The following is a 16045-nucleotide window of genomic DNA, read 5'->3' on the forward strand; positions in this document are numbered from 1 at the left end:
TATATAGTGCTTTTTATCTCTATATGTCAAAGCACTTTACATAGGGAGATGAGTATCAATATTCCTATTTTACAAATGGCAAAACTGAGGCACAGGGAGGGAAATGACCTGCCCAAGACACCCAGGAAACCAGTGGCAGGGCTAGGAATTGAACCAGGATTGCTTGAGTCCTTTAAAAGCCTATAGGAGTCATTGGCAGCCAGGCATAAATAAAACAATGCTGATTGAATTCAGGGCTTGCAAAAGGCGCTGCCTGGATAGTACTGGAAACAGAATCCTGTTTTATTCACAACAGATATAGCACAGGACCCTTCACTGTGCCTCAACTGAGACCCAGAGGAATCACTTTTGTGATTGCAATCAGTCATTGGTCTCTCCAGTGAGACCTCCAACAAGAGTGGTAGCTATAATTGTGGGGTTTGTGATATGGAGACCCATGTCCTTATTCAGCAAAGCATTTCAGCATGTACTTTCAGAATGTGTGTATGCCACACTGAAGTCACTAGTCATGTGTTTAAAGTTCAGTATATGCTGAAGCGTTTTGCTCAGTTGGGGCCCCAGCCTTTCACAATTGGACTGAAACCGCTCTACTGTTTCACATATAGTAGACCACTGAACATTGATCACTACAAACATTGGCAAAATTCACACCTCTGACCCGTAGGTGAAAGACCCCCAGTATTGTGGGCTTGGGTCATCCAGGCTTCTCAGCCAGTTTCTGGTCTCTGCTCCTGCTGTTTCATACGGACAGATGACACATTTTGAAACTACAAACAAAAGGGTATTAATAATTTATAGAGCCAGATTCTCAGCTGGTGTAAATGGACACAGTTCCATTTAAATCAATATAGATACATCCATGTACGTCCTCTGACTCATAATGTTTTTCTTTCTGTAAATAGAATTTAAAAGTTCAGTTTTGGATGGTTTCTAATTTATCTTGAGAGCTTTGTCTTCTTCCTCTGCATGCCTTACAACACGTACTGATTTCTTATAATTTCAAATGGATTCTGATGCCACAGCCAGGGTCCAGAAATTCATAGATTCATAGACACTAAGGTCAGAAGGGACCATTATGATCATCTAGTCTGACTCCTGCACAACGCAGGCCACAGAATCTCATCCACCCACTCCTGCGAGAAACCTCACCTATGTCTGAGCAATTGAAGTCCTCAAATCGTGGTTTAAAGACTTCAAGGAGCAGAGAATCCTCCAGCAAGTGACCCGTGCCCCATGCTATAGAGGAAGGCGAAAAACCTCCAGGACCTCTTCCAATCTGCCCTGAAGGAAAATTCCTTCCCGACCCCAAATATGGCGATCAGCTAGACCCTGAGCATATGGGCAAGATTCACCAGCCAGATACTACAGAAAATTCTTTCCTGGGTAACTCAGATCCCACCCATCTAATATCCCATCACAGGCCATTAGGCCTATTTACCATGAATAGTTAAAGATCAATTAATTACCAAAATCACGTTATCCCATCATACCATCTCCTCCATAAACTTATCGAGTTTAATCTTAAAGCCAGATAGATCTTTTGCCCCCACTGCTTCCCTTGAAAGGCTATTCCAAAACTTCACTCCTCTGATGGTTAGAAACCTTCATCTAATTTCAAGTCTAAACTTCCTGGTGGCCAGTTTATATACATTTGTTCTTGTGTCCACATTGGTACTGAGCTTAAATAATTCCTCTCCCTCTCCTGTATTTATCCCTCTGATATATTTATAGAGAGCAATCATATCTCCCCTCAACCTTCTTTTAGTTAGGCTAAACAAGCCAAGCTCCTTGAGTCTCCTTTCATAAGACAAGTTTTCCATTCCTCGGATCATCCTAGTGGCCCTTCTCTGTACCTGCTCCAGTTTGAATTCATCCTTCTTAAACATGAGAGACCAGAACTGCACACAATATTCCAGGTGAGGTCTCACCAGTGCCTTGTATAACAGTACTAAAACCTTCTTATCCCTACTGGAAATACCTCTCCTGATGCATCCCAAGACCGCATTAGGTTTTTTCACAGCCATATCACACTGGTGGCTCATAGTCATCCTGTGATCAACCAATACTCCAAGGTCCTTCTCCTCCTCCGTTACTTCTAATTGATGCATCCCCAGCTTATAACTAAAATTCTTGTTATTAATCCCTAAATGCATAACCTTACACTTCTCACTATTAAATTTCATCCTATTACTCCAGTTTACAAGGTCATCCAGATCCTCCTGTATGATATCCCAGTCCTTCTCTAAATTGGCAATACCTCCCAGCTTTGTATCATCTGCAAACTTTATTAGCACACTCCCACTTTTTGTGCCAAGGTCAGTAATAAAAAGATTAAATAAGATTGGTCCCAAAACTGATCCTTGAGGAACTCCACTGGTAACCTCCCTCCAGCCTGACAGTTCACCTTTCAGTAGAACCTGTTGTAGTCTCCCCTTTAACCAATTCTTTATCCACCTTTCAGTGTTCATATTGATCCCCATCTTTTCCAATTTAACTAATAATTCCCCATGTGGCATGGCATCAAATGCCCTACTGAAATCTAGGTAAATTAGATCCTCTGCGTTTCCTTTCTCTAAAAAATCTGTTACTTTCTCAAAGAAGGAGATCAGGTTTGGCACGATCTACTTTTTGTAAAACCATGTTGTATTTTGTCCCATTTACCATTGACTTCAATGTCCTTAACTACTTTCTCCTTCAAAAATTTTTCCAAGACCTTGCATACTACAGATGTCAAACTTACAGGCCTGTAATTACCTGGATCACTTTTTTTCCCTTTCTTAAAAATAGGAACTATGTTAGCAATTCTCCAATCATTCGGTACTACTCCTGAGTTTACATATTCATTAAAAATTCTTGCTAATGGGCTTGCAATTTCGGGTGCCAATTCCTTTAATATTCTTGGATGAAGATTATCTGGGCCCCCTGATTTAGTCCCATTGAACTGTTTGAGTTTCGCTTCTACCTCAGATATAGTAATATATACCTCCATATCTTCATTCCCATTTGTCATGCTACCATTATCCCCAAGATCCTCTTTAGCCTTATTAAAGACTGAAGCAAAGTATTTGTTTAGATATTGGGTCATGCCTAGATTATCCTTAACCTCCACTCCATCCTCAGTGTTTAGCGGTCCCACTTCTTCTTTCTTTGTTTTCTTCTTATTTATATGGCTATAGAACCTTTACTATGGGTTTTAATTCCCTTTGCAAGGTCCAACTCTACTTGACTTTTAGCCTATCTCACTTTATCCCTACCTGACCTCAGTAAGATAGCTTTCATTGCTGATCCCTCCCATCTTCCAGTCCCTGTATGCTTTCTGCTTTTTCTTAATCACCTCTCCGAGATGCTTGCTCATCCAGCTTGGTCTACAACTCCTTCCTATGAATTTTTTCCCCTTTCGTGGGATGCAGGCTTCCGATAGCTTCTGCAGCTTTGATTTAAAGTAATCCCAGGCCTCCTCTACCTTTAGATCCATAAGTTCTTCAGTCCAATCCACTTCCCTAACTAATTTCCTTAATTTTTGAAAGTCAGCCCTTTTGAAATCAAAACCCTAGTTGCAGATTTATTTTAGTTAATCCTTCCATTCAGTTTGAACTGAATTAGCTCATGATCACTTGAACCAAGATTATCCCCACAATCATTTCTTCTATGAGGTCCTCACTACTCACCAAAACCAAATCTAAAATGGCATCCCCTCTAGTCGGCCAGCAACTACTTGATGAAGGAATCCATCAGCTATCGCATCTAGGAAAATCTGAGCCCTATTATTATTACTAGCACTGGTCCTCCAGTCTATATCTGGGAAGTTAAAGTCTCGCATGTTTCCATTAGTATTTACTTTATTAAAAACATTAAAAAGGGCTCTATCCATACCCAAATTAGATCCCGGAGGTCTATAGCACACCCCAAGCACTATCCTGGGGAGGCTCTACAAGTTTTCTTCCCCAAAGTAATTTTTGCCCAGACAGACTCTATCTTATCCATTGCATCGCTTCTTATTTCTTTACATTCTACCTCATCATTGATATACAATGCTACTCCACCACCTTTATCTTTATTTCGGTCTTTCCTAAACAGCACATACCCTTCACTACCTGTAGTCCAGTCATGACCACTATTCCATCATGTTTCTGTTATTCCTATAATATCTAGTTTCATTTCCTGCACCAGTAGCTCTAGTTCCTCCATTTTGTTATCTAGGCTCCTCGCATTCATGTACAAACATCTTAATTTTTGCTATTTGGCCTCACTCACATTCTGTACCCTATTAGGCACAGTCATTCTACAGCCAGTATAACATATTAGACTGATATCCAAACTGCCCTTCCTCCTTATATCCATTCTCCTACCCACTGATGTATCCTTTCTTACTTCGTTTTCTTCCCTCTCAATGCTAAAATCCAGCATGGAGACTACCTGGACCATCTCCCCCAAATTCCTAGTTTAAAGCTCTCTTAATCAGTTGTGCCAGCCTCCATCCTAGAAGTCTATTTCCTTCCCTACTCAGATGAAGTCCATCCAGAGAGAACTATCCTCTGTCCATGAATGCCTCCCCGTGGCCATACATCCCAAAGCACTCCTTATAGCACCACTGCCTAAGCCATCTGTTGATAGTCATAATCTTGTCACACCTTTGTTGCCCTTCTCTAGGAACAGGCAGAATCCCACTAAAGGTTACCTGAGCCTCGATTTCCTTAAGTGCCTTCCCCAACCTAGAATAGTCTCCCTTAATACTTTCCAGTGAGAATCTAGCTGTATCATTTGTTCCCACATGAAGGATAATTAGGGGCTTCTTTCCTGCTCTCTTTAGGATCCTTTTCAACCTCAGGTCTACATCCCGTATCTTAGCATCTGGAAGACAGCACACCCTTCTATTTTCTGGATCAGCTCTGGTTACAGGCCTGTCTATTCTTCTCAGTAAAGAGTCCCCGATCACATAGACTTGCCTTTTCCTGGTGACATTGCTATTCTCCAGTCTATCCCCTGTTCCCTCTGGCTGCAAGTTCTTTCCATTCCTATTCTCCCTTCTAATCCTCTTCAACCCATCCTGTATCCTCCTGGGGCTCATATTTGGTGTAGTCTCCCTTGACTCTTCCCCTTTTCCTATAGGACTAGCCGCTCTTCTTCCTTGCCCTTCCACCTTCAGCGACTACCTGCTGAGCCCCTTCTACATTTTCCAACTTTGCAAACCTGTTCCTAAGCTCTATTTCTCCTTCACTAGCCCGTCTTTTCCTCTGCCTAGTTCTTTTAGTCACATGCTTCCACTGACCACTTTCTTCACCCAGTCTCCCCTCAAAATTCCCCAGCCCTGCTTCCATCTGTAAGTCTGAGCTTTTCCCTTCAGATACCTCATGTCTTTGCTCCATCATCTGCTCAAACCTCTTCCTAAACTCAACCAGACTTTCCACCTACATCTCCAAACCTCGGATCTTTTCCTCCATCAGCTCTATCAGACAGCATTTCATGCAGGCAAAACTCTTATCAGGTACCCCCTCTAAGATCATGTACATACCGCAGCTTCCACATCCATTCATCCTTATTGTGTCTTCCACTACATGGATCACTCCCACTGCTGCCTCTGTATCTGTCATAGCCTTCCCACCTAAATCCTGTTAATCTGGGAAACACAAATCACACCAAAACACTACCACCACAGCAAAACCAAATCCCAAATCCCAAATAAGTACCACAATACAAACTCCCCTTACAAACTCCCACTCAAACTCCCCTGTTTACAGCTCTGTTTGCTTGGTCAAACACAAATTTTAAAGAATACTTCCATCAATGCAAATGAGGGTGTCTGCATTCACTTCAACATCAGCAGAAATCCTTTAATAGCGAAAAAAAAAAGAGAGAGAAAAAAGCCTCTTCCCTTTTGAAAATCACTTTTCTCTGAGGAAATGGAAGCTAAACACATTTTATTTTTAAAAAATGTTACTTGAATTTTTAAAAAGAAAAGGAGTATTTGTGGCACCTTAGAGACTAACAAATTTATTTGAGCATAAGCTCACTTCATCAGATGCTGTAGCTCACGAAAGCTTATGCTCACTTCATAGGATGCTGTAGCTCACGAAAGCTTATGCTCAAATAAATCTGTTAGTGTCTAAAGTGCCACAAGTACTCCTTTTCTTTTTGCGTATACAGACTAAGACGGCTGCTACTCTGAAACTTGAATTTTTGACATTTAAGAGATTGTATCTGTTGGAGATATCTGTGTCTTCTAGTCTTTCTTTGAAGTACTGGGAAGTTTGGAGCGCCAGTTATTAAAGAACTTTAGCTACTAAACTGGAGCAAGCAAAGAGTTTTATCCTTTTAGTGATCTCTTTTAGTCAGTATTGACTTTCCTTTATTGTTGTTGTTTCAGTTAAACTTGTATTATCAAAGAGCTTGATATATGGGTCTCTTTTCCTTTTAGTCTTTCTCTTATAATTCTTTATTGGAAGTTACTTATAACTAATGTGCTAGGGGAGTCTCTAATGGGGGGAATTTCATTCTCTCTTTGCTCTTTTGTGTTTCTTCTGCTGCGGTTCTGAGTATTTTAGCTCTGTTATACACATTTTAAACTAATTAAACATGTAAAAACAATTCTTTGAAATGCAAGGAAACTAATCTTCAGCTTTTGTCCCCAGGCTACTCACTAGAGCTGTAAAAATACTAAAAACTATCATGACTGCAATCATTTATTGGGAGTAGGGGAGTACTTTCTCTGCTCCAGCTGCAGCAGCTGCCTTTCCTACCATAGTAGAGTTATTCCTCTTGGTAGCACCACTGATGGCCCCAGAGAATTACTCTTCATGATCTATTAATGATCTACAATGACTGAGCTCATCAGGTTGGAACCTACTGGGGAACAACAAGAGCAATGAATGATTAAAGTTAAACCCTATAATTTAGAAAGGACAGTCTGGATTTAAATAGAGGCTGGATAATTTGTATGACCAAAACTGATATTTGCTTGTTAAAATGGGATAATCAGTTCTCATGCCTCGGAGTGTCAGATATTTCCCACTAGGTTCAGGATATCAGGAAGATGGTATTATTGGTGTATTATTTGGCCAGGAGGGATGTTCATGTTCTTCTGAAACATCACATATAGGCCACTATTAGAGGCAGGATATCAGACTGGATGGTATAATAATCATAGAATCATAGAATCATAGAATATCAGGGTTGGAAGGGACCCCAGAAGGTCATCTAGTCCAACCCCCTGCTCAAAGCAGGACCAAGTCCCAGTTAAATCATCCCAGCCAGGGCTTTGTCAAGCCTGACCTTAAAAACCTCTAAGGAAGGAGATTCTACCACCTCCCTAGGTAACGCATTCCAGTGTTTCACCACCCTCTTAGTGAAAAAGTTTTTCCTAATATCCAATCTAAACCTCCCCCATTGCAACTTGAGACCATTACTCCTCGTTCTGTCTTCTGCTACCATTGAGAACAGTCTAGAGCCATCCTCTTTGAAACCCCCTTTCAGGTAGTTGAAAGCAGCTATCAAATCCCCTCTCATTCTTCTCTTCTGCAGACTAAACAATCCCAGCTCCCTCAGCCTCTCCTCATAAGTCATGTGCTCTAGACCTCTAATCATTTTCGTTGCCCTTCGTTGTACTCTTTCCAATTTATCCACATCCTTCCTGTAGTGTGGGGCCCAAAACTGGACACAGTACTCCAGATGAGGCCTCACCAGTGTCGAATAGAGGGGAACGATCACGTCCCTCGATCTGCTCGCTATGCCCCTACTTATACATCCCAAAATGCCATTGGCCTTCTTGGCAACAAGGGCACACTGCTGACTGACTCATATCCAGTAATAATCCAATCTGGTAAGATAAACCCAGATCTTCAAAAGTATTTAGGCACCTTACTCCCAATGATTTAGTCTATACATGGAGGAGGGAGAGCAAACTGATGTAGTAATAGACATAGAAAATATTATATAATGCCATCTTGCACCTTCTCCTGCATCTTTAATACAACTATTTTATAGCATTTTACAAACATTAATTAATTAAGCCTAACATGACTCTGATACTACAGAGATGGTGGTGGTTTTAAGACCATATCTAGATATAATTCACCTATAGGTAAGTAATTATTATTGTACCCATTTTACACATGGGTAGACAAAAGCACAGACATTTTAAATGCCTTGCTCCTAGTAACATTATGGGAGATAAGGAGGAGAGGCTGGTGGGCAGGACTGATTCATTCATATATTTTTTTGGTTTTGATTCTCAGAGAGACAAATGAACTGAATAAAAAATGCCTTGCACAGTATAGAAAATGGAGCATTGTCCCTAACAGGATCATCTGTATTAGCAGCAATCTCCTGACAACTGATAGCAGCCATGCTTTGAGAGAGATTCCACAACCCTAGCAAGAAATGTACTCTGCCAAACAAATTTCAATCTGGAGAGTGCTGGTAACCTGGGCATATCAACCTAAAATGTACCATAGGAAGCAAATATGCATTGCAGTGGTTGAGTGTCCACAGAGGCAAGGTGGAAGAGAGTCAGATTAAGGGATATTCAAGAGAAGGGATAAAGTAGATGCAATGGACGGAGTTGGCTTTACACAACTGATAGTGTGGGACTTTACCAGTGACTTCAGTGGGAGCAGAGTTATACCAATGCTGACCATTTTTGAAAACCTCACCTCTAATAGCATGAGTCTTTGCTATGTGCCCAATTTCTTTAATGAATACTATACATTTTATTTCATATGGTACCTTTCATTATCAAACCATTCCAGTGTCTTTAAAATCAGAGTCATATACTTTTTGCAGTAGACAGACATTATGTCAGCAGCAATAGTTTCCACATACCCATGAGCATTAGAAGTTATTGTATGTAGAGAGGACACATTGACCAGGACACTGGTTTTATTACCGGTTGTTTTAAAAGATAAAACATGAGAGAGGACCTTTAATTTCCACCAGAAAAACCACCGGGGACCTCATTATAATGTCTCATTAGACGAGTGGCAAGTAGCAACCATTACTTCTCCCACCATCCCCAAGTACTGAAGTGTTAGTACTGGGCAGGATTTTAAGTCTTATTTTGAGAGATGAGCCCACCATGGTCTGGCCTAGTGGCAAAAACAGCTGCCATCTGGATTACAAAGACATCCCAAAATACTTGACAATCTGAATATGGCAGCAATAGGATTTAGAGCTTGCTCACAGTGAAATCTAATTGACAGAGTTTTAACACGAGCGTTCCAATCGGCATTGGTTTCCCTTCAGGAAAAAAGCAATATAAGAACATTTGGAAAAGATAATCTGTATTTAGGTTTGAAAATAAAAAAACAATTATAACCAGTTAAATCAAGTGCATTTTGCATAGAAGGCTTAAATCTCATTGTTCCCCTATATGTATTATTCATACATTATTATTGTGATTTGTTTCCTCTTTCAGGGCCTAATCTTCCCAAGGCTCAGGTTAAAACAGCATCACTTGGATTAGCTGGAAAAGCACGATCCCCTCTGCTTCCAGTCTCGGTGCCAACAGCCCCAGAAGTGTCAGAAGAGGGCCACAAACAGACAGAGGATCCAGCTAACGTAAGAACAATCTTAAAAAAAAAGAGTCTCATCACAAACCATATTAACTTTAAGTGAAGGGTCATAGCTGTAAATCATATTCTGTGCAATCATTTTAGTTGAACAGTTTCATCTCTGCTTACTTGATGTATTAGGTTATACCAGTGAGTAGCAGTTAAGGAACAACAGGTCTGATCCAAAGCCTGCTAGCGTGAGTAAGATTCTTTCTGTTGACTTCAGTGGCCTTCGGATCTGGGCCTGTGTCTGATAGAGATGGACAGATAACCTGTGTTCTGTGCACATATAATTCATATTGTTACTTACATGATCTCTTTTGTACCAACTGAGAGAGCAAAACAAATTCTAGTGGTCAAGCATGGGATCCAGAAGGAGAAAGGGACTGATGGAAGAGAGAATGAATGAGAAAACTGATGTCAGAAAAAATAAGTTAAGGAATAAAAGATTATAAAGTAATACCAGACAATGGAGAGAGAAAATAATGTGAAAGGGATAGGTAAGATGAAAAGAAAGGATCAGAGGGAAAATATGTCTGAAAAAATAATCAGAAAATTTAAAACAATCCCAATCTTAGATGCAGTACTGTTATGTACAATCTATTTTCATTTCCTTGCATGTGAGAGTGGCTTACTAGGCATCATGAGACAGGTTCATCTGGCATCTTGTCACCTAATCCTCTTATGTTTGAAACCTTGGGGAAGGGAAAAAGCAAGAAATCTGCTTTTGACATGCACAGAGAGATTTTTGGTCTGCTGCCCATAGAAATGTAGAATAGTTAAATTATGTTCCCTGTTATTGCTAGGAGTATCATAAGCAATGTGCTATTGTGTTGTTATGAGAGAATTCGTCTCACGTTACGTTAGAGTAAAGGCTGTCAAAGTGTGGAGGCATCTCCAAAAAACTGGTTTTTATTACCTGACCCTTTTCTAACCCAGTAGCTTTTTTTCTAGTGATGCTTATACTGCCAGTGGCTCTTTGTAATGTTGATAATAATGCTTAGCACTGACTCTTGTAAATGCAGATCTACTTGCAGAATTTATGCCCTGGTTCTTTTATCCACAGATCTCAACGCTCTTTCCAAAGCAGATAAGATAAATATCCTCATCTAACTAAAGAAGTTTCTTTTCAAACTTCTTTACTCCCCTCGCTGTGTTGGGATTTTTTTTCCTAATTCTGGCAATCACCTGGACCTTCGCTCAACAAGTGTAACATGATTCCATGATTTAGAGTCTAACCCTACAACAGCAATGGGACTGAAACCACTAGTGCTTGGAATGAAGGGTAGTGCTGAGCCAGCGCACCAGTGGGTAAAATCCATTACTGAACAATGTGGTCACAGAGCAGTCCTGTGGATTACTGCAGCCTTATTATTTCTCTGAACTTCTTCCAAGTCCTATTGGCTCTACCGCATAAAGGAGATAAGGGACACGGAGTCTTGCATTGGAGGAAGAGAAATGAAAATGACTTATTTGGTAAAATTACTGACATAGAGCAATTTAGCACAGAACATTTGATTACATGAAATGCTATTTCAGCTCTAAACATCTTATAACAGCAGTGCAATTTATTTCCCAAGAGGGACACTTTTCAAACTCAGGAAGTGTGTGAACACTTGTAGGAAATAATGACACAGGAGTTAATAGGCTCTTCAGGTAGTCAGAGTTTTGGGGGCGGAGGGGTGAATTGTGGGAGTTTTTTAAGTTTATTTCTGCAGAGGTACGATAATGCTATTGGATTCTTAACTCAGTCCAGACCTTTAGGCTGCAGATTTCCCACAGTGCTTTCAAATCATTTACTTTGAAAAATCCACATAAATAACTAGTGTTTGAGTTCTCGCTCAGTGAATCAAAAACGGAGAATCATTCATTTTACTCGTCTCTATAACTTTTGAGGTCAGTGGTTCCCAATGATAGGTACATTTGCCGGTCATTTAAGGTTTCATGACAGGTACTCAGTCGGCTGTCCAATGTACTTCCCCCCTCCACTGTTGTCACAGACCCTAATCCTGCAGGGTACTGAATACCTCCTGCAAGGTTCTGGGTGCCCTCAAATCCTGTTAACAGCAATGGTAAGAGTTAAGACTCACTGGCTACAATGGGAGTTGGGAGCGCTCAGCTCCTGGCAGAATCAGGCCCTTCATTATGAACTCCAGGAGCAGCCTCTGTAGTACATCCCAGTGCACCATAGCTGCATTCCCATTCAGTCAGTCAGTCAGTCAGTCAGTCAGTCTCTTGCCATTCTGAAATAATCCAAGATTTGGAGTATTGCAAGCAACATTGCTGGTGGAAGGCATACACTGGAACTCTAGGACTCATCACAGAGTTTGGTCCTTGAGTTCACCAACTAGATATCTAGGAGAGGAGGTTGCTGAATGCAGTGGAAGGGGAGCAAGGAGGTGCCGTGGTCTCCGTTGGGCAAAGTGATGAATCTGAGAACAACTGTTTTAATTCGTTGTTTCAAGTGGCTCTGCCCCTCCTTGTCTTTTCTGTGTCCTTTAAAACAGATTTTGGTTATTGCTCACATTGACTGTTGATTTGGGTTTTTTGCAGGTATATGAACAGGATGATCTGAGTGAACAAATGGCCAGTTTGGAGGGACTAATGAAGCAACTTAATGCTATTACAGGCTCAGCCTTCTAACAGCTGTTGATGAATAGATAAATTGTATTATCCAGGAACATTGCAGCATACAATTACTTCATATATGCCACACACATACACAACCCCATAAAACCACCCTTTCTGCAGTACCATTCATTCAACATAATGAAGAGTCTTGATGAGTCCTAAAAAATAAATAACAAAAAATATGCTACATTACCGTAGATCAAGCATCTAAAGCAATTAAAGTGCAGCCCTTGCAAATAAGTCAAACAACTACAGCAGAGACCGAGATGATGCCACTTGATTGCTCATTTTGATCTGTTAGCCTTTGTAATACTTGAGGTGTCATGACTATCTCACATTTTACTTAATAGAGGTGTATAGTTCTTGGTGAAAATCTAGTTTTATGTCATTCAAATGTATTTTTAAACATATATCATGCCATAATTTGTCAGTGTGGAAGTTCACTCTTTGGGCTTTTTTTGTTTTTTATATACTTTTTTTACATGAAAGCACCTGTAACAAATAATCACGACATAGCACCAAAGGATTGGAAGTGTTATCAACAGCGCAAAACAAGACAAATAACTCCCATTTCTTTTGTAATTTCAATCACTCATCTTGCACAAGCGGTGTGCATTAGCGAGTTGCTGTAAAATCCACCCATTTTTGCAAGTATTTGGAAATCCTCCCATAGGTAACATTTTATATCTGGCTACAGAGAACGGGAACATAAAAAAACCTGCATTGGTGGCACGCTGCCAGCTGCCGAATGCTTGCAAAAAGAAGATATGATATGCAATCTTCTCTGACACACACTAATGATGTGCTTAAACTTGGAATAGAACACTTCTAAATATGGGTGGCCTTTGTGCCAGACTGCACTGTGATGACATTTGAAAGCTCCTCCAGGGCCACCTTTCACAGCAGCAAAGAGGAAAACGGGGTGAAGTTCCTCCCATCCTTTCTCTACTGCTCCACCTCTTGTTTGAGACTGCTCGGTTCCATGAACTCTGTGATTCAGTCATCAATGACTTCTCCTTAACTCAGTGAAGGCTGCAGAAATTGGAAAGCAACCCTCGGTCAGGCACAGTGAAAGATAAGATGTATCGGTCAACAGTAATGGGCCCATCACAGTTTTTAGAGACAAGCAACAAATCCAAGAAAATTAACTAAGAAACTGGGTTGCATAATTGGGAAACAAATGACAGGTGCTTGATTGCAGTAGAATATTCCTTGTTCAGTCATAGTTAAAAAACAACCAACTAATCACAATTTAGCATCAGGACACTGCTGTGAACTTAGAGGAACCCTTTCAGTGTTTTCTTCCCTCTTCTAGTAGTCTAGCTTCATATTACAAAAAGAAAAGGAGTGCTTGTGGCACCTTAGAGACTAACAACTTTATTAGAGCATAAGCTTTCGTGAGCTACAGCTCACTTCATCGGATATATTTGGTGGAAAAAACAGAGGGGAGATTGATATACACACACAGAGAACATGAAACAATAGGTTTATCATACACACTGTAAGGAGAGTGATCACTTAAGATAAGCCATCACCAGCAGCGGGGGGGGGGGGGTCGGGGGGGAAGGAGGAAAACCTTTCATGGTGACAAGCAAGGTAGGCTATTTCCAGCAGTTAACAAGAATATCTGAGGAACAGTGGGGGATGGGGTGGGGTGGGGGGGAGAAATGGACACAAATCAGACGTCAAGAATTATAACATTCAAAAACCAGTTGGAGAACACTTCAATCTCTCTGGTCACTCGATTACAGACCTAAGAGTGGCTATCCTTCAACAAAAAAGCTTCAAAAACAGACTCCGAGGAGAGACTGCTGAATTGGAATTAATTTGCAAACTGGATACAATTAATTTAGGCTTGAATAGAGACTGGGAATGGATGAGTCATTACACAAAGTAAAACTATTTCCCCATGTTATTTCTCCTCCCCACCCCACCCCACCCCCCACTGTTCCTCAGATATTCTTGTTAACTGCTGGAAATAGCCTACCTTGCTTGTCACCATGAAAGGTTTTCCTCCTTTCCCCCCCCCTGCTGCTGGTGATGGCTTATCTTAAGTGATCACTCTCCTTACAGTGTGTATGATAAACCCATTGTTTCATGTTCTCTGTGTGTGTATATCAATCTCCCCTCTGTTTTTTCCACCAAATGCATCCGATGAAGTGAGCTGTAGCTCACGAAAGCTTATGCTCTAATAAATTTGTTAGTCTCTGAGGTGCCATAAGTACTCCTTTTCTTTTTGCGAATACAGACTAACACGGCTGCTACTCTGAAACCTTCATATTACAGTGTTTATTGATAACTATAACTGTTTGAATTGACTAAATTTTGTGAGCATACTTTTTATTGCTGAATTTTCAGCTGCATTCAGAGTTAATCCCTGTTTGTGCAGCTGAATCACCAAAAGGGAACTAATTTGCATATTTATCAGTTAGGAGGCTGCAAAACCCAATAAGAGAGTTTCAGATGAATTACTCCATTCAGTTCTGCCTTTGATTTCAAGCTTGAGTAGGTCATAATTTTAAAAGAGCATGGAAGGGCTGGGATCTTTACAACCTAATAGTTTCTTTTATTAGGTGGGTAATTATATGTGAATCTCTGAATAAAATATTTGGAGTAAAATGGCACCGTAACAGAAGTAATAATTCAGATTATTTTCTACAGTCATGTATTGGAGAGGAAATCAGATGTGAAGGATGGAATTCAAATGCTTCATTAGGAACTCTCGTGTGTTTGTAAAAAGAAAAGGAGTACTTGTGGCACCTTAGAGACTAACAAATTTATTAGAGCATAAGCTTTCGTGAGCTACAGCTCACTTTATTGAATGCATTCAGTGGCAAATACAGTGGGGAGATTGATATACACACACAGAGAACATGAAACAATGGGTTTATCATACACACTGTAAGGAGAGTGATCACTTAAGATAAGCCATCACCAGCAGCGGGGGGGGGGGGGGGGGGCGGAGGGGGGGAGGAGGAAAACCTTTCATGGTGACAAGCAAGGTAGGCTAATTCCAGCAGTTAACAAGTGTGTTTGTGAAAATGTTTCTTACCAAAATATATTTTTATTCAATTGACTAGATTTTAGTCAGATATTTCCTAAGAGTTAAGAAGGTCATATCTGTGTGGTTGAGTTTTTAATGTTCTGTAAGATTTGTAACTAAGAACTTTCACTGAAAACAAAGCAAGCAAATCTGTCATGATGACTACCAAATTCATAGCCTTGGTATTGGATCCCATGATGTCCCAGTCTACTATCTTGTTTCTGGAAGGCAGGTTTAAATACAGCTTCTGAAAAAGAGCCTTTTCCCTTCTAGCAGAGATTGTCAGTTATTTTGAAATAGGAACATAGGGCCAAATTCTGCACTCCCTTATTCTGGAATAAGTCTAAGTTATTCTGGAAAACAGTATCTGACTCATAGGACTTTAACAAGGGGCTTTTAATCATAGAACATAAACCCAAAACTGAATATATCCATGGTACAAAATTATCTAAAATATGTGACGGGTGAACTTCAAAAGTTTTGACAGCTGGATTTTGTTTGGATAAGCATCCTAATATTCAGATGCTTATTTGAACATTGGTTATTGTGTTGGCTGTCCTGTAGCATTGATTATCATATTCATTTTGTGAATGTGCAACTCCCATTGATTTAAATGTAAGACCCTTGTATGTCTGCAAAATTGGTCTGGATTTCTCTTGAAGACAGCCTTTCTTGTGAATTCTAAAGCATTTCCATCTCTAAACTCAGCCAGAAACTGGAAATTGAAAAAGAAATGTAAAATTTCAGAACCTGAAGAAGATTCAGAACAAGTTTGGTTTTAGATATCCGTGTCTTCAGGAAGAGGAGATTCTTAAATTTTACATAG

General features: G+C 40.2%; 1 protein-coding gene across 2 annotated transcripts in view; it reads left to right on the forward strand.

Moving 5' to 3' along the window:
- DCC (DCC netrin 1 receptor) overlaps positions 1-13543 on the forward strand; it is a 975841-nt gene extending 962298 nt beyond the window's left edge. For both annotated transcript variants that reach the window (XM_038402401.2, XM_038402402.2), the window contains exons 28-29: positions 9410-9552; positions 12099-13543. In XM_038402401.2, coding sequence (XP_038258329.1) covers positions 9410-9552; positions 12099-12188 — 233 coding nt within the window. In that variant the 3' untranslated portion in view covers positions 12189-13543. The remainder of the gene's footprint in view (positions 1-9409; positions 9553-12098) is intronic.
- Positions 13544-16045: the final 2502 nt, after the last annotated feature.

The sequence above is a fragment of the Dermochelys coriacea genome, chromosome 5, assembly GCF_009764565.3.
Source record: "Dermochelys coriacea isolate rDerCor1 chromosome 5, rDerCor1.pri.v4, whole genome shotgun sequence".
Lineage (NCBI taxonomy): Eukaryota > Metazoa > Chordata > Testudines > Dermochelyidae > Dermochelys > Dermochelys coriacea.